Raw genomic sequence first — 19,581 nt, 5'->3', positions numbered from 1 at the left:
TTCTTGAAGTGCCCTCTTTCCATGAACAGATGGTTTGCTATTATGATCAGGAGATCTGAAGCCAGAGAAATTATCCTGTTGGGAGACTGCCATTGGGGAGAACACACTTACTACCTCCTTCTTCCTTCTTCTTGTTTTCTTTTCCTTCTGCTTCCTACCGACCTGGTTTCTGTAAGCAGTGGGGGGGACCTTATCCTATCTCCTGCAAGGGAAAAGAGGCTGTCCCTGCCACTTTTAAAGGAAACACAAAGAAAGTGCTGTTTCATGTTTCCACTCCAAGTTGAGAGCCCAGCAACAGAGGGGGTAATAAACTAATCATAGCTAGATTGATGGAAGTGGTGAAGGGATCAGTAATCATTTATTACCAAGTGGCTATTTTAAGGTCCTCTTGCAATTTCCTTTATTTTCCCACAATTCCCGTTCCTAGGCATACCGTCACTGATTTTTAATGCAATTCAGAAAATTGAAGACCATCAGTTACCACGGCTCAGTTAAGTCCTAAGGTGTGCCATAACGTCACATGGATCCTTGGATATCAGTTGTAATATCCATGCTGTCATTTCTGCCATGGCTGGGTCCTTCAGTTCCTGCTGTTGCATATCCTGGAGCTCATCTGCCTCAGATGAGAAAATCTATTCCACCTCTGCTTGTGTCCATCTGGTGCAGCAGTGTCACTTGCATCCAGGACGAGTCCACTGCACATTGGCATGACTGCTTCCCACCTTTATCACTGCTAGCATCATTTCACAAACCATACTGGACTTGCTGCTTTGCTCTATCTGTCTCAAGACACCTGTGAAGCCAAAGTGACTCTGACAGCTGCCTGACAAGAACAGGCATCTTGTCTTCAGAGTTCACGTGACCTCCAGTGCACCACTGGTGCCATGGTAACCTCACAATGTTAAATAGAGTTCGAGTTGTGACCTACCCTTTCTGTATGTATCTTAGAAGCTCTCTCAAGCTGCTGCTGCAGGCAGCTTGATCAGGTGCAAATTTCCTTACAGCTCACCCATGTGAGGAGTCTGCTAGGGGAAACATTCCCTTGGGGGTTCTCTGGAATATTCCTCTACACTTTACATCTTAGTTTGTTTAGTTTCTGTCAGAATTTCTGAGTTACTTGAGGCCTCCAGATAGGATTTTTTACACTTTTCCCCCATATCTAACATAATTTATGTGTAGCTTAGTACTGTTTACACTGTCAAATATTTCGTATTTCCAATCAAAAGCCATTGGCTCCAAGCACAACCCAGTGGCATTCAGAAGAAATAATTTCCTGAAGAGATAATGATCATGCATATATGGATGACCCAGTTTCATAAGGTCGCCTCCCAGAGTGTTACTGCCTTTTCAGTTTCTCATTAGAGACATTGCAATAGATGCCATTTTTAGGTCATTCGTATGCAAATGATATATTTCAATGTTTTGCTTGCCTTCTACATGATCGGTAAGCACAATACCTTCACTTGTTCTTCTTCATTATATTTGCCTCCCCAGAGCAAAAGGCTTCTCTTACTGTAGCCTGAATTATGACAAGAGAAACTTTCCTGGGTAGATGAGCCATGGATCATCTTGACCCTTTCATCTCTATTCTATACTCTGTTGAGAGTTCCTTTATTTCCTGGAAGCCTCCTTAGTTTCCTTTTCAGTTAGTGTCAACAATTGTCTGTCCATGGAATGAATTCAGTCTCTGAATATAACTGTGATGTTATCACAAACCGAATTCCAAAATTTTAAAAACTTTTTAAAACTTTCTGTAAATCACAACCACTTTTTTCACCGTCTTTATTGTATTGTCTGTCTAAAAACAAACATCTGACATGTTTCCCTTTACCTTGAGTGTAGTGCTCAAATTGCTGTAATAATCTTTCATAATTAGCCTTCTCTTCCCAAGTTAATGGGAAAATATTTTTAACAATCAGGGTGCTTCACAACTTCTCTGTCAGAAATTAAGCTACTTTTCCAGTGGCACTTATGGTTTATGGATACAGACTGAAGTACTGGGCAAATTACTCCAGTTATCTTCTGTGGTTTGAAAGAATGTTGGTGCTGGCAAGTTGTTTAACTTCTCTATTTTTCTGTTAGGATATTTTCTTGCTGTGTATCAGTGGGAAAATTAGTTGTTCAATAATCACCTTGGGTGAAGAATTTTCTCCATTCATTGGTGGATTTCACACTAAACAGGCTTTCATAAGCTGAACCCCTTCACAACTCAACCAGTTCAAATAACAGAGTCTATTTAAGAGAGTAGTCCCTCACAGATTGTACAACACAGTGCACGTAAGATTTGTTTTCAACTAAAAAATTGAAACAATATAGTGCCTAGAGCAGAGAATCAAGGAAGGAAACAAAAAAATTGTCAACAGTTTGTTCTTAAAATTTTAGAAGGATGGTATCAAAAAGCGGTGAACTGACTTTTCCAGCCAGATCCTAATAGAAGTGGGGAAATATTCTAGTGTAACCTTTGCATTATAAGTGGACCTTATCTTCAATTTCTGTGCAAAGGTGTACTGTACATGCAGATTACTGCACATACATGATAAAAATGTGTCATTGACAAAAGAAAAACAAACAAACAAACAAAAACAAACAACAAAACCCCAACCAAACAAACCGGGGGGGTGTGGAGAACCCAGATGAAACATCTGCAAAGCATCCAGCATGGCGATTAACTTCTCACTAATGCTTGCAGACCAACATTGGCCTTGGTTGCAATCCCCAAATGTTTTTCAAATTGCTGGATATCCAGCAGAAATTGTTACTTCCTACCAGAAATAACCTAGCACTACTGGAAAGCTGTCCAGTGAACTGCATAAATGAACACTCTTTCCTAAGCTCTGATACCTTTCTGTGCCAGTTATAGATTTCAGTAATGGAGAGGTTTTAATTAAGTTGATGGACATAAGTGGGATTAATATGTATTGGGGCATGTGTGAAATTCTGTAGCTGCATTAATAGGGAATGCAGCTTTTCTGATGAATTCTGTTCACTTGGCACATTCTTGATAAGAAGGATATCATTCATTCTTGGAACAACAGTTCAATGCGGGGAGTTGGTGATATAGATTTTCCTCTGCTCTGGACAGATTATTTTCTTTTGTTTATTGCTGTCATTTATGCTCATAATACAGGTTTTGTGGCAAAGAATATCATAAATAAGCCTTAGCTTCCTGTCCATTTGTCTGTAATAAATTCTATGACATATTTTCAAGATGATGAAAGCTTCGGCTTTAAATGGAAACTGTAACCTGAAGCCCTGAATAAGCAGTGATCAGTCAACAATAAGCATAGAACAAGACTAAGTAAATTACAGGGCAGGAACAGTCTGACAACATCAGATGCACACATATCTGCACATATAAAATACCATATAATCGTGGGATAATTAAGGTTGGAAGGGATCAGATCCCATTCATAGCTTAATGCAGGGCAAACTTTGAAGTTAGAACCAAGTTTGGGTTTAGATCAGGTTGTTCCAGGTCTTTCTGGCTGCAATATGAGCATCTCTGGAGATGGGGCTTCCACAGCCTCTTGAGGAAAGGCTTTTCAGTGTTTGACTGCCCATCATGAAACTTTCTCCTTATATGTGGTTTGGCTTTCCACCTGTCATGGATTAACCACAGACATCAATCAAGTACCGTGCAGCCTCTCACACTCTCCCCACCAGCACTGGGAAGAGAATCAGAAGGGTAAAAGCTAGAAGACTCATGGGCTGAGATAAAGGCAGTTTAACAGGGAAAGCAAAAGCTGCACACACAAACAAAGCAAACCATTGAATTCACTGCTACCCATGGGCAGGCAGGTGTGCAGCCATCTCCAAGATGGCGGGATCCCATCATGTGTAATAGAATCATAGAATTCATAGAATAGATTGGGTTGGAAAAGACCTCCAAGATCATCAAGTCCAACCCCTGATCCAACTCTAATTACTATATCATGGCACTAAGGGCCATGTCCAATCTCTTTTTAAAAACTTCCAGGGATGGTGAATCCACCACCTCTCTGGGCAGGCCGTTCCAATGCCTGATCACCCTCTCTGTAAAGAATTTCTTCCTAACATCTAACCTAAACTTCCCCTGGCAGAGCTTGAGCCCATGTCCCCTTGTCCTGTTGTTGGTTGCCTGGGAGAAGAGACCAACCCCCACCTGGCTATAACTTCCCTTCAGGTAGTTGAAGAGAGTGGGAAGACAAACACCATCATACCAAATGTCCCCCTCCCTTCTTTCTTCTTCGCTGCCATTTTATATACTGAGCATGACACCATGTGGTATGAAAAATCCGTTTGGGCAGTTGGATTTACCTGTCCTGGCTGTTTCTCCTCTCCACTTCCCATGCACTCCCAGCCCCTTCACCAGCAAGCGTGGCAGTATGAAAAGCAAAAAAAGGCCTTGGCTCCATGTAAGCCCTGCTCAGCAGTAACAGAAATATCTCTATATTATCATCACTGTGTTCAGCACAAATGCAAAGTACAGCCCCATACCAGCCACCTATGAAGAAAATTAACGCCACCCAAGTCAAAACCAGCACGCCACCACAACTGCAACTTATGTTGATTACCTTGTCTTTTCTCCCTGAGAAAAGTCTGGCAGTTGTCTCCATAGGTGCACATTAATCATTTGGAAGAAGCAGTGATATTCCCCCTTAACCTCCTCTTCTGTGGCTGAACAGACCCTGTTCTCTGAGCCTCTCCTCATGTGTCATGTTCTTCAGCCTCTGGTCATCTGGACAACTTGTGATAGACTCACTCTAGTATCTAAGTCTCTCCTGCAGCAGGAAGCCCAGAAATGGACACAGCACTGCAGATGTGTTCTCTCACAGGTAGTGAGGAGATCCTCTCCCTCACCCCCTTCTTATGCCCTTGCTAATGCAGCCTATAACACAGTTGGCCACTCTTGACATGTGAATACACTGCTGTCTCATAGTCAACTTGCCCACCAGGATGCCTAGGTCTTCTTCTGTCCTACTGCATGGGATTATTCTAACATCACAGAATCATATAAACATGTAGGTTGGAAAAGACCTCCAAGACCATGGAGTTCAACCTCTGATAGACCCCCATCTTGTCAACTAGACCACAGCACTTAGTGCTACATTCAGTTGTTTCTTTAACAACTCCAGGGATGGGGACTCCACCACCTCCCTGTTTTTTCCCCTCTCTTGTCCACCACTTTTCCCTATCTTCTGAAGATGAAACACTTTGTATTTGTCTGTGGGGTTCCCAGGGAGTCGTCCCTCCATCCTGTCTGGATCCCTCTGAATAGGGACTCCTGACTCAACCTCCAGCCTATCAGCTCTACTCCACAGACCAGAACCAGCAGCAAGGCTTCTGAGGGTTTGTTGCTCCCTATCATCATTCAGATCATTTATAAAGGCATTAAGTTTTATTGGCTCCAGTATCAAACCTCAGAAGAAAAAACATTAGTAAATGACCATGGGGCAGACTTCATTCCTCAGATCTCAACACTTGAATCCCATCAGCCTCACCAGTTTTTCATCAATACCATATACCACCTCTCCAGAAAAAAAAATATATCTCTTCAATTTGCCAGAGGCCAACATATTAAACTCAAGGTAAATAACACTGATTTGCAAATGCCTTGTCACTCAGTGCTGGAAGTTTAATAAGGAGGATGTGCTGCTGCCTGCCATCAGGTGGAAAGAATTCTCAACAGGAACCCTTCAAAGAAGAAAGTACAGACTGCCCTGTATCTACCTACCAAATCTAATGATATCCAGAGATATGACAGAGGATACTCCAGTCTTCTGGGTGGAAAAAGCCTAATTCATTTAAGGCTTCATGTAGCATTACTCAATGCATGACTTTAACCCAATATGAGAAGAAAGAGGAGGATGAGATTTTGTATGGCTTTTTAATCTGAGGTGGCTCAGAAATGGGGTCACACCTTTCTGTGAGCTGTAGTTTTAGAAAATTCAGAGAAGTCTTTTTTTTTTTTTTATGCTCTTGGTTTTAGAGAAAATAATCAGAACAATTTTTTAGGAGTAGAACCAGAGAACAGAGGAATCATTAGCTCGCACACTGATACTGTGGTGCCTGAACACGCAATTGGGAATAACCTTTTTGGATAGGCAGTGCAAACACTACTTAGGTAGTAAACTTCACTGATAACTCTTGAACTCCTGTTGTTCAGGGAATGTAGGATAGGGTGATAATATACAGGATTGCAAAGGGCTGAAACTATGTCCTGGTGTTTATATCCATGCTTGGCTGCTGCTGATGGAAAGACTGGGAAGATGAGCTCGTTAGTGCTTTGCTTTCCTTGCACCTGCACAGACAGCAGAAAGCACTTTCCAACTGCTGTCTTTTAAAGTTGTTTTGAGTTAAGGTGATAGTGCAAGTAAAGTAGAGGTAAAGTGAGGTAGTGAAGAGAAAGAAGTGTGAACTGAAGGGAAGTTGTGTTATGGAAATGAGAGAGCTGTTGCAGAGAGTATAAGCATGTATTTTGTGTAGCAAAAAGTACAGAGTTTATCTGGCATTTAATGCTGCCAAACTGACAAAAGCCCTGATTCTGAGTGATTATGTGATGAACAGCACTGACTGTTTCCAAGCATTGCTTTAGGTGGTGAGCATGACACAAAAAGAACATTAAAATGGCAAAGTCACGCACTTAGAAAAGGAGAAATCCTTGTATCAAAGTACCGCTTTACGGAGCCCTGACTCCACCTGTGAAACCACTGCAGGGAGAGCTCTCCTCCCACCTGTGGGTCAGGATTGCAGCCTCTCTGTTGGGAAAACATAGCTAATGAACTCCAAGGATTTTGACTCATGATAGATTTTAAGGCAAGAGGGTATCACTATGACTAGTCCATCTAATGAAACATCTTAACCTCCAAACTTCCTTGAATGATTTTGGGCATATGCACTCAGAGACCTTCAAATTCTCACTGTGTCAGTAAAACCATGTGCACTAGAGAAACCATATGTGAAAGGTTGTGTCCATGCCCCAAAGGCTCTGAGTTTTAGATATCCACCCTCCAGTAATCACAAAAATATTTTCAAGTGTAGAAAATATTTTTTCCTCCCAAGCCCATGAAATACTCTCAAATCAATTTCTCACCCCCAGTCTCTAAAATTGTTCCCATATAAGCATGTCTAGCTCCCTGTTGAAATTTTTGTATAACTCCAAAAAAGTTTTAACAAATTGCAAATGGAGTATCAGACAGTCTTAGCTTTTGGTGGTGCTATAAAAACAGCAATGCCTGTTTTTATGACTACAGGGGAAAAATACCAGTGTGTTCCCTATACTGCACAGTGCAAGGCTTTTCCCTGCAAAATGGTCTCCATAACTTGTTTCTTAAATGCAGGTTGTAAAAAATATCGTGTCATGAAACTTGAAATGCTGTCTTTCACTGTAAAAACAGCTTTCCTAAAAATATATTTTCCACAATGTATCTTTAAATCTTTGCATATGTATCTTTTGTATTACTCATATTTTTTATTTCTCAAAACTTATTTCAAGGATATTAAATTATGCTCAGGTTTCTCCTTACTAAGGCACTGCTCTGTTATTAAAAAAAAAAAAAAAGTAGAGAAAGAAATCACAGAAGGGTAGACACAAAGAGATTATATTTTATTGCAGAACTGACACATTGGTCTGCTTCTGTCAAATCAGTCCTCTGACTATGTGGGACTTTGTGAAACACAAATACACAAAACAGTTTTCCCTTCAGCATAAAGGGATAAGAAAGGGAAGCAATCTCACTAAGAGACTGGAACAAGCGCAGAGACTGAATCAAGCAAATAACATAAGGTGGGGGCTTTTTTCCCCAGGCTCCTATTGGTCTGAAGAATAAGAGGCTGTATATGAAGAAAAGGTGTTGCTACTATCAGGTGTTTATCTAATGCAGCGTGAGTTGCCTGGTATTGCTGGGTTTCCAGCACTGAGGAGGCATTTAGCATTTTGACTGTCTTTAAAACTAAATATGTCATGGGGTTTTCTCATACACACAGACACACGCATACACACACTCCTGTTGAAAGAGAATAAAGAATTGAAAAAATATCTTCACCATCTGACATTTATCAAAGTAAATTTGTCAAAGATGACAGAGACTACAGAAATTGTTTTTAAAAAGGGGTTCTGTAAGAGCCAGGTGAAGGGAAACTTTCCATTTTAAAATGAGGTTTCAGTCTCAAACAAATTAGGGTAAAATTTGAAATCCTTAGTGAAATAAGGTGAGAATCAAGCTTCTGTTCAGTACATAGCCCTGATAAAATGGGTATTAGGACCCTGTGATACGTTTAATGAGCTGTACAGAGGAGTCAACACAAAGGATTTTCCTAACTTTCTGCTAGATGCAAAGAAATTTACTGGAAAAGGAATAATTTCTATCAAATACTTTGTTTTAGTCTGTCAACAAATGCCAATTAAAAAATGGCTTGATCATTTTCTTCTGACAGTGCTAGGCTATAATCTCCTTTCCATGCCACTCTAATGTGAAAGCAGAAGCTTTAGGATGGTTCCACTCTTTGTTCAAGCCAGGCTGGATCCAACTTCTGTTAAGCACCAAATAGGTTGCCTAGCACTATAAATAACAAAATCTCCTTTTCCCCATCATCAGCTTTCAATCACAAAGCAAGTGTAATGCAACTGTAGGAATTCTGTTTAACACCTTGGCACTTCCATAGGCAGAGATGAGAAACTTCTCTGCAAAGTCAGTAGGTCTCCTGAGAAGAAATGCAAGTGCCACAAGACCTTTCTAATTGCTTTTCTTCGGCTGACTTTAACTAATGCTGTGGGCATTTGCCCTCACCATGGGAGTTTGGCCTTCATTGCCCTTCGCTCAGACACAGAGCTATTTCAGCAGAGAGCATGTATATATATATATATATATATATGTACACACATATATATATAGCAAGTAGCAATGTGAAGAAAATACTGAATAAATATTTTACATACATGATGTAGCATTCTCAGCATAACAATGCAAATCTAAAGAGGCAGTCTCTGTACATCTTTTTTTTGTTTAAAATCTCAGTACCAGACAAGAAATAAAGTGCTACACATTATGCTTTTCAGGACTGACTTTTTGCATGCACTCAGCTCTCTCCTTTCAACAGCCTTTTAAACCCTAGTGGATTTGCCTCGGTGTCATCTTGTTCTCTGCCTCAACTCCTTCACTCCCTGTGCTTTCAACCACAGTGTCCCACAAATCTACTGCACTTCAAGACTGGTGCGAGGCCAGACTATGGAGATAGAAATAGATAGGAGAGAGAATTTCAAATCAGGTCAGCTAAGAAAAACAGCAGTGTTTTTTGCTAGAGTGGTTAATAGCACTAATTAATTTTGTTTAAATCTTAACTTTTAAAAATTATTTTCAAAAAAACCCCTAAGTTATTCTTTTTCAAAAAGCGTATATTAAAAATAGAACATTTTTTGGGGTCAAATTATCAATGCCAAACAAAGCACTCCTGGATGAATTCTTTTCCAGGTGCAAGGGAATTAGGAAGCTCCTTCATTAAAGCTGTCTTAATGCTGACCATTACTTTCTTTGGTGGAGGTGCTCATTCTGCTGCTGGGCACTTTGCATCAGAAGGCTCTGCATTAAAACCTATTTCTTTATCACATCCCCAAAACTGAGACCAACTCACACCCACAAACAGCCACCAACTGCTCAAGTGGAGACAAACAGCGCCGCTTTATCTCCTGGTGTCAGGGAAAGGATTGGAGGGAGGTCACTTCTCTCAGAAACCTAACATTTGGGCAGGGACTTTCTTGTGATGATGACTTTGAATGAGCAACCACAGCTTGTAGGTCATGGTCAGGCAAGGGCTTGGTATCTCAGGGAGTGTGAAGTATCCCAGCTGACCTGAGGTCACACACTTCAGCCGGCAGCACCTGTGCTCATCCAGTAAGTTTCCAGGCTAGGTTTGCTCTGTGCTCAGCACATTTTGCCATTTCTAATTAAGCCCAAGCCAACTTTCAGCTTTGATGATCTTCCTCCTGCTTTTTGCTTCCCCCACGACTAATTTCAGATGTTCACATTCAGTGAGATACAGGAATAGAAGCGACTCATCTTGCAGTCACCCTCACTTAGGAAAGCTGAATATAAACATGTTCCTGAGCTACAGTTTACACCAAAAATCAGGACGCTGGAGACAATTTAGCTTGGTTTGCTGGAGCTGGCTGTAAAGATCATAGCAAGTTCCTAAACTGACTCTGAAAAACAGCCTCCAGCTAATTCATGTCCCTTCCCATGCTGCCTGTGACCCAAGTTACCCCTCCTTAGCTTAGTGAGTGACTGTCACACTTCCTGCTCCACCAGAAGCATCCTGATCTGGCCTTACCTAATTTGACCTAATCTAGAGTAAACTGCAGTACCTCAGTTGCACACATGGATGGGCTACTTCCAAATTAGCGTGTCACTGCTTTTTGTTGCACTATTTTTTAATCACATTTTGAATTTGTCTCTACTCTGCATATGTCCTCAACCAATGCCCTGAATTAACCCGCTGTTTCTCTGTCAATATAATTTATTAATCTCTTTTTTTTGTTTGTTTATGGAGGGAGTCTTAGTCTGTAGCTTAAGTGTGTGGAACAGGGGCACATGCCAAGCAAAAAAGTAGCATCAGGGTACAGTGTCAATCCAACAGAGCCACTGCTTCTGGGAAATTTTCTGTTTCTAAATTATTCTGAGCTGGTTCAGTAAAGGGTTTCTTGTAAAAAGGTTGTGAAAAAAATCCCCCTTTAGCCCCAAGGTTACAAGTTATTTTGTTAGACCAGATGACATGACAGCATGATTCTATCAGGACAAATCAAAGTTTACTGAGCAAATCTGTGTTCTATAACCTGATTTATTGGTGCCATCTGCCAACACCCAAGAACAGATGCTCTGTGGGACCTCAATAGTGTGCAATAATGACTGGGAGAAACCCACTGCAACTTTACTGAATTTTAAAAGTTACCAAGTGTAGCAGGAGAGATAACAAACATAATGAAAATGTTTAGGAGAATGCATCCCAGTGTTCATTTTTCAGTTCTACTTCTCTGACAGAAGTACTTCAGAGCATCCTCATCTACATATGTGGGCATGCGATGTAAAAATAAACCAAGCACTCACGATTTCCTGTGATTTTGCTCCAATCCTTTGCTACTGTGTGCTTCAAAGAAAAGAGAGTACTTTGGTGTGAGCAGTTACAGTCACAATTTACCCAAAATCGGTGAATTCCTCACAATTGCAAGAATTCTTTTTACAATCATGTTCAAGCAGGTCAGGTCTGCCACACTGCTAGCAGTAATGTCTTTTTTTTTTTTTAAATGTTTTTCCCCTAATCTACAGCTACTTCCAAGCCCTGTGTACTCTGAGGGCATGCCAAGGTAGAAGCAAACGATTTGCAATTATTGCCACAGGCAACATTAATTTTGCATTCCCATCTCTTCAAAAACACAGGGGAGCAAAAAGAGATAACGGAAAGATGAGCAACTTGTCAGGCTGGAGATTGGAAACGTGCCTGGGATCAGAGCAGGCACTGCAGAGGGTGAGGGGGAGCAGCCCTGGCTCCTGCAGCCCCAGGGAACACTTGCAGAGGTGCAGGAGCAGCCCAGTCCCAGGGTTCTCATGGCTCCCAGTCCTACCGCTGCCTCTCACTGCCCCCTGCCAAACTAAACATCCAGCTCTTAGGAGCTCCATTAAAATTAGGAACTGAAGCTGTAGTGATGGGGGGACACTTTGCCTTCTCTCCCAGCATGCCCTATTCTACAGCCCTCTCTGTCCATATCTAGGGTGTTACATGGAATTCTGTTAAACATGCTCAGGAACAGGGTTTTGATGGACACAATCTATCCAATATCTGACAAAGTCATAAAATCAGGGAACAACAACTTCCAACCAGTCACTCTTTCAGAGGCTGAAGTTGTATCCAGAGGTGGAGAGTGGAAAGCCTCCTTCCCTTATTGCACCAGTCCATTAAAATCACACACTAGCAGAAATTCTCCATGGAAAAACTATGACTGAACTATTAATAAAATCTTCCTGAACTATTAATATGGTCTGTGGGAGCTTTAATCCACTACAGGGACTGATTATGTAAGTGTACAGGCACGAAAAAGCTGGTTTTATCCTCAGTTTACATGACCTTTTTGCTTTAAACAGTTTCATTTATGACTGATATCTTCCTAAATCTGAGGGAAATTATTTTCTTTCAAGGGGGATTATATTTGGATTTGCAGTAAACTGGCAAGTATAGTTGAGATTGCAGTTCAATGGGATGGCAAGGTGTGTGCTTTCTATTTGCGAAGGGTAAACGTAATGAAAGCATTTTAAAAATGCTTATTTCTCAAAATTCAGATGTTCTGTAACCTAGAAAGATGCTATAATAGGGATATTGAGCTCAGGTCTTTGGTCTATGACACCAACTCTTGAAGTTTTAAAGGAACGACCTTGAGCATCAGGTTGGATTTATTAGTTTTTGTATTCCAAACATTGTTTTGCTTTCCTGACACACTTTGATGTGAGAAGATGCTGGAAGACTATGGTGATTTTTAGCTTTTAGGGAGTCCAGAACACTGTAGTAAAAGGTTTCTTATGCAAAGTCATGCCAAAAGAAATAGATGTTGTGATGGCAAGAACAGGTAGAAATAAAGAAAAATTGTTTCTCAATCGCCTCATAGATATCCCTCCCGAGCTATTTAATGGAACATCATTGAACAGAAGTTTTCACTCCCAGACTCACTTCAGTTCAGAAATTTTCCTGTACTGGAGGTCTGAACAGAGAAGGGAAACACTGATCTCTGTAAAATTTTGCTCTGTCCTGCAAGGTTGGAGATACTTCTCCAATCTGAAATAAAAGATTTATTGAGGCCTGTGTGGATTTGGGATGTCTCTGGCAGGTCCACTGTGCCACTCAAGTGTTCATTTCTTTCTCTTCTTTGGGGATGATAAGGGGGACAATAACCGAAAACAGTAAAGAAGCAAATATATAAAGTAAAACAAAGACAAATTAGGCAAAAGAAAAGTCCCATTGATGACCCTGGTTTCATTCAATCAACTCAAACCCTGTGTTCGGACAATTATCTCTCTCTTGGCTTGCCTACACTGTGCCAGAAAGGTGCCACTGCATCACGGTTAGATATATTCCTTGTTTTAGCTCACTTCAGGTCCCAATGAAAAAGGCCTGGTCCAACTCTGGAGTGAGCCAGCTGCCCAAGAAAATATCTGCAGTCCTTTCACTAAAGTATGAATTGAATGAGTGGACAGTGAAGTGGATTGAGAAATGGCTGAATGGTAAATCCCAGAGGGTCATAATCAGTGGCAGAGGGTCGAGTTGAAAGCCTGCCACTAGTGACGTCCTCCAAGGTTCAGTTTAACTTCGTCATCAATGACTTGGATGAAGGGGCAGATGAATCCTCAGCAAGTTTGCTGATGACACAAAGCTGGGAGGAGTGCCTGATACCCCAGGGTGCTGTGCAGCCCTTCAGAAGGATCTCAACAGGTTGGAATGATGGGCAGAGAAGAACAGTCTGAAATTCAACAAAGGCAACTACAGGGTCCTGCCTCTGAGGAAGAATAACCCCAGGCATCAATACTGGCTGGGGGATTACCTGCTGTAAAGCAGCTCTCCAGAGAAGAACCTCGAGGTCCTGGTGGACAGCAAGCTGTTCATGAGCCAGTAGTGTGCACTTGTGGCCAAGAAGGCTAAAGGTATTCAGGGTTACATTAGGAAGACCATTGCCAGAGGCTGAGGGAGGTGATCCTGCCCTTACCAGCTCTGGTGAGGCTCCATCTGGAGTGCTGTGTCCAGTTCTGGAGTCTGTCAGTATAAGAGAAACATGGGGCTCCTGGAGTGGGTCCAGCGGAGAGCTACAAATATGATTAAGGAACTGGAGCATCTCTCTAGCATCTTATTCCTTAAAGAAAGGCTGAGGGAGCTGTGCCTGTTTAGCCTTAAGAAGAGATGACCTCATCAGTGTATGTAAGTATCTGAAGGGAAGGTGTCAAGAGGATGGAGTCAGGCTCTCCAAACGAGGCAATGGGCAGAAACTGATGTACGGCAAGTTCCACCTGAACATGAGGAAGAACTTCTTTACTGTGCAAGTGACCTCACACTGGAACAGGTTGCCCCAAGAGGTTGTGGAGTCTCCCTCACTGGAGATATTCAAGAACCGCTCAGATGCAATTCTGTGCCATGTACTCTGGGATGACCCTGCTTGAGCAGGGAGTTTGGACTGGGTGACCCACTGTGGTCCCTTCCGACCTGGCCCATTCCATGATTCCCTGCTATTGCTGAGAAGCAGCAAGTTAGCTAGATCAGCACTGGGTTGGATGTGTTTATTCACACTGCAATTTCACCACTGAGCAGCATGCTAATGTGTCCAGCCTGGTTTTCAGATAAGAAGAGAGTAGTGCCCAAAAATAATTAGACCAATTCATATGTGCTATATTTCATTTACATCACTGAAATAAAATGTAAATATATCCTCAGAACTGGGTATTTTTGTCAAGGAATCAGGTTAAGAAAAGGCTCCATGATCCCATGGTCCACTTCACAGCAGACTCCAAAAAATATACCTCATTATAAAATACACCTTCCCAAGGAATCACAAGCCACGAGAAATCAAAAGAGAATTCCTAAAAGCAAAAGCTCTCCAGCAGAAAATCAATTTCAGCTACTTTCACCTTGCCCCAGGGAAAGCAGCAGAGACACTAAGTGGGGTGTGGGAAATGTCTCATACATCTTCCTGGAGCTGCACAAGGCAGACCTCCAGACAGGAGCTTTTCTTTCCAAGACAGCTCTGCTCTAATTAGGGACTCCTGCAAAATTAGTATGTTGCAGTTCCAGATAGTGTCTGGATGATTCCCATATCAAATTTCTTTGCTTAAAAAAAAAAAAAAAAATTGTCTTTGTCCTTGTTCTAATTGACAGACTTACAAATACAGGTGGACTGAGGGATGAAGGTCAAATTGAGCCTATTGTGCTTAATAGGGCAAGGAAAAAAAAATTAGCAGAAACTTACACACAGAAAGAAATGTTCTTTGGTGTTTGTTATTTTTCCTGACCACCATGTTACCTTTTCAAGGGTCTTTGTGCATTTTTGGATGTACCTTCAAGAATGAAAAGAAAGCAATTACCTTTAAATAAAATTTTTATATGATGGGCTTTCCTGTAACGCCTAATCTACAAATGTATCAGACAGAATCTAGTTTATAGACTCAACAATCTAGGTTGGGTGGAGTATAAAATTAATTTTCTATATAGGAAAGTTCATCCTACTCCTTAGTCGACCCTTTCCAGAGGCAGACTGCCAGTTTAAACCTCTGGCTGATTCCTATAGTTCTCAGTATTTAGACCTTTCTGGGTAAAATAGTATTGTTAAGGCTGGTCAACATGTTCTAAAAAAAATCACGTTCTCCTTTGGAAATGAAGTCCAAATGACATTTCTCACTGAAGGTTGTGATTAATATCATTTGTGCATTCCAGCGAGAAGGCAAAACAATTTTTCTTTTTCAGATCAGTATAAATCTCTGTGTCTTAAAGTTATTCCCTTGCTTCCCATCTCTCATTTACTGTCTTGTTCTTCAGACCCAGACTGTGTCGTCTACAGTACAGCCTGGGAACAGCTATGACAATTTACTCCCAAAGAGCAAAGGTGTCCAGAACTTCTTCCTTAGAGATACAACTTGTGAGATGGCAGCCAGCTTGACAGATATAGAATTAATAAGAAACAAATAAATAAATAGATAAATGAATAGAAGAGATCAGTGTCTATGCCTCTTCTTCCCCTCATGAGGAAGTTGTGGACTGCAATAAGGTTTCCCTGTCTCCTCTTCTACAGGCTGAACAAACCAAGTGCCCTCAGCCACGCCTCATGTGGCTTCCACTCAAGGTCCTTCACCATCTTTTTTGCCCTCCTTTGGACACTCTCTAATAGCTTATTGTCTTTTTTATATAATGGCACCCAAAACTGCACACAATATTCAGCTTGAGGCTTTACCAGTGCAGAGTAGGTTGGGACAATTCCCTCCCTTGACCGACTTGTAATGCTTTGCCTGATGCCCCTCAGGACATGCTTGACCCTCCTGGCTGCTGGGGCACTGCTGACCCATATTCAACTTGCCATCAACCAGGACCCCCAGGTCCCTTTCCAACATCTTATTCCTCAGTCTGCACATACCTCCAGGGTTGCCCCATCCCAGGGGCAGAATCCAGCACTTCCCCTTTTTGAACATCATAGGGTTGGTGATTGCCCAGACCTCTAATTTGTCAAGGTCTCTGCAGGGCCTCCCTACCTTTGACAGAGTCAGCAGCTTCTCCCAGGTTTGTGTCATCTGCAAACTTGCTTAATATCCATTCCAGTCCTGTGTCCAAGTCATTTGTGAAGATGTTGAAGAGCACAGGGCCCAATATGGAGCCCTGCAGAACCCCACTAGTGACAGTCTGATGTTACCCCATTCACTGTTACCCTCTGTTCTTGACCCATATGTTCACCCCCTGCATGATATGTTTATCCAGCTCTATGCTGGACAGTTTGTCCAGAAAGATCCTATGAGGGACTGTATTGAAAGCTTTACTGAAGTCCAAAACATTACATCAGCTGGCTTCCCTTGATCAACTGGGCGGGTTAGCCTTTCATAAAAGGAAATCAGGTTTGACAAGCAGGACTTTCCCCTCATGAAGCTGTGCTGGCTGTGACCAATGACTGCGTTGTCTTTTCAATACTCCCCAGAATTATCTCCATAAGTTTCCCAGGCATTGAAGTGAGACTGACAGGCCTGTAGTTTCCAGAGTTCTCTTTCTTGCCCTTCTTGAAAAGCAGGACAACATTCATCAGCTTCCAGTCATCTGGGACCTTTCTAGATTCCCAAGACTGCTAATGAAAATTGAGTGATGGCAAACTAAAAATCATAGAAAGGCTTGGGCTGGAAACAAGCTTAAAGATCATCTAGTTCCAATCATGGTCATCGACAGAGATTCCATTCATTAAATCAGGTTGCTCAGGACCCCATCAAACCCGGCCTTGAACACTTTCAGGGATGGGGCATCCACAATTTCTCTGGGCAACCTGTTCCATTGCTTCACTATCCCTCGAGAAAAGAATTTCTTCCTAACATCTAATCTAAATCTGTCCTCTTAACCTTTCTTTACTCAACTCTCTCAACCTGTCTTTGTAGGAGGGGTGCTCTGATCATCTTTGTGGTTCTTCTCTGGACTTGCTCTAGCAGGTTCACACCATTCTTATGCCGAGGATCCCGGACTAGGTTTGGTCTTAAAAGCTCAATTCATAGTTAACTAGAAATTAAAATGGGATCACCTGTGATGTTGCACTTCTTGTCTTCCTTCAGGCTGGCCTGATTACCCAACAGTCTTTCACAGAGCATCCAATACTGAGACTTGTAATGCATTCAGGTCAACTGACCTGAGTTAGAAGCAGCTGTGTAGCAAAATACTGTATAGCAAAAGAAAAAGGTATCACTTAATGCCTGTGGCTGCTCACAAATGTTACCTGAATACGGTTTAGGGTGAGTGCCACAGCAATCCATGGCCAGTGCTAAAAAGCATGGAGAGTCCTGCTGATCTGCACTGCTTGGCAGGAGGTGATGGATGCATACATAAGCTAAATCTGGGGAAAAAATTGACCTTGAAGCAGCACAGAAGCTCTACCAAGCTGGTGTATAAGGGGATTTTTCATATCGTCTCACAAATCCATCTCGTATTCTCACCAGCTGTGCTCAATCTCTGATGCTCCAGAGGAAAGCGAGAGAAAACCCCAGGACACCCTGTGCTAATTGTGGGGGGGAAGGAACCTGCCTGAGTCCCAGAGCCAAAGCCCTGAAGGAAGAGACCTGATTATGCTCGGCTTCACATGCTGAGCTGTAGGGGTTAGGAGCACACACAGGATGAGGACAGCTTCATCAGAATCTCCCTTCACAGCAGAGAGACGGGCCTCTCTCCTCTTCCTGGAAGCGTGTTTGCACACAGGAACAGCAGTTGTCCCATTATTTATGCAATGCAAAAGAATTCTAGGGTCTTCCCTGACTGACATTTGTTAGATAAGATCGTAGGTACAAAATACCCTTCACAATATACAATAACCTTTAAAGACATGCCAGCAACCTCCTATTAAGCGTGCCAGGCTGGCAGAGCGGGGTAGGATGCTGTAGGGAACACCTCGGCAGCAGGACGCTACCTGCATGCTAATGCCGAGGGTGTTTGAGCTCTGTCTGGCAGCGAGAGAGAGCGCGGCTCCAGCAGTTTCCATGGTGCTGTCATGGTGCGCTCTCCCTACACCTTCACTCATCAGCATTTCCCACCCATCCTCCTCCCTGTAATAAGCTGCTTGCTCACCCCGAAAGGTCAGCCATTGTAATGATGATTTTAGCAGGGGGAGGCAGGGAGGCCGAAGGGTGAAAAGGTGAGCTCTGAGCAGCGATGTGCGTGGGAACCGGGGGCTTGCCTTGCGCTGCACAATGAGAAATTAGAAAGCTTCCCCTCGAGGAAGCAGTGCTTATCAACCCCCTTTCACTTCCCAGGCCGGCCCAGTCAGTGCCCTGATGGAGTTAAAAAATGTTATGCGAAGTGGCTAGAGACCCGACTTTAAATCATCGGCATCGCATCGACAATTGATGCATCAGTGTGTGGAGGGGCGAAGGGACTGCCTCTGCCAACAGAGGAAACTGATACAAACGTCTGCCAGGAGTCCGTTTCTGTTTTTGTTGTTTTTTCTTTTTCTTTCTATTTTTCTTCTGTCCCCTCCCAGCAAGGCCAGTGCTTGTTTGCAGATGCAAAGAGACAGATTCTTCCTTTGACTTTCATCTTATTGACGGTCAGGAGTAAAGCACTGCATCTCTTAACTGCTTTTCTTTCTTTCTATAGGACAGCTTTCCTGCACGTTTTGGAGGAGTCCATTTTGTCAATCAGCCCTGGTACATCCATGCCCTGTACACGCTAATCAAACCGTTTCTCAAAGACAAGACAAGGAAAAGGGTAATTAGATGGGGTTTGGGTGATGGAGGGTGCTCTCTTCTTTTTCTCTCTGCATTTTACATATTCCCTCAGAGAATTGCTGCTGTTTTTAAATCTTAGGGGTTCTGTATGGTCTGGAATAAATCAATAATTCTGCCAAGTACCAGAAATCTGTTGTCATTAACAAAGTGTGGATACATTTTAGTGGGACATGCCCAGGAATAGAGAGAATCACCAATGTGGAGGGATTATCAGGCCTGGCTGAAGTTACCTGCAAGTGAAGGAAACTTCAGCTCAACTCTTCTTGTTGGAGTAAAAATTCCCATTTCATTCCTTCAGGAACTTAACTGTTTTCACATGGTGGTACCTCACTTGTTTACACAAAAAAACGCCCATGCCTGAAGGCTGTTTTCTGACACTGTAGAGGAGGCAGATATTCTCCACTGAAACCCATGTGAATTGTAGTCTGGCAATCATCTTAGCCATTTGTTCTCTGCAGTCTATCAACCAATGACCGGATCATCTCTCAGGTATGCCCCAGAGCCCACCCTGAGTTGAGTCTGACTAGGCAGGACAAGGCTAGAACCAGCCTGAAAGCAAAGAGGGATTAGAGAGACAGATGGTGCTGAAGCAGCACAAAGTGGCAACACAGCCTGGTACACC

The 19,581-nt window shown here is 42.4% G+C and overlaps 1 protein-coding gene across 1 annotated transcript in view; it reads left to right on the top strand.

Annotated features, from left to right (window-relative positions):
• CLVS1 (clavesin 1) overlaps window positions 1-19,581 on the top strand; it is a 101,658-nt gene that overhangs the window by 63,522 nt on the left and 18,555 nt on the right. The window contains exon 4 of the mRNA XM_050329053.1: window positions 18,829-18,939. Within this exon, the coding sequence (XP_050185010.1) occupies window positions 18,829-18,939 (111 nt within the window). The remainder of the gene's footprint in view (window positions 1-18,828; window positions 18,940-19,581) is intronic.

The sequence above is a fragment of the Myiozetetes cayanensis genome, unplaced genomic scaffold (genome assembly GCF_022539395.1).
Source record: "Myiozetetes cayanensis isolate MyiCay16 unplaced genomic scaffold, myiCay2020 scf1, whole genome shotgun sequence".
Classification (NCBI taxonomy): Eukaryota; Metazoa; Chordata; class Aves; order Passeriformes; family Tyrannidae; genus Myiozetetes; species Myiozetetes cayanensis.
The sequence above is the reverse complement of the archived record's forward strand: the minus strand, read 5'-3'. Positions and strand labels throughout refer to the sequence as shown.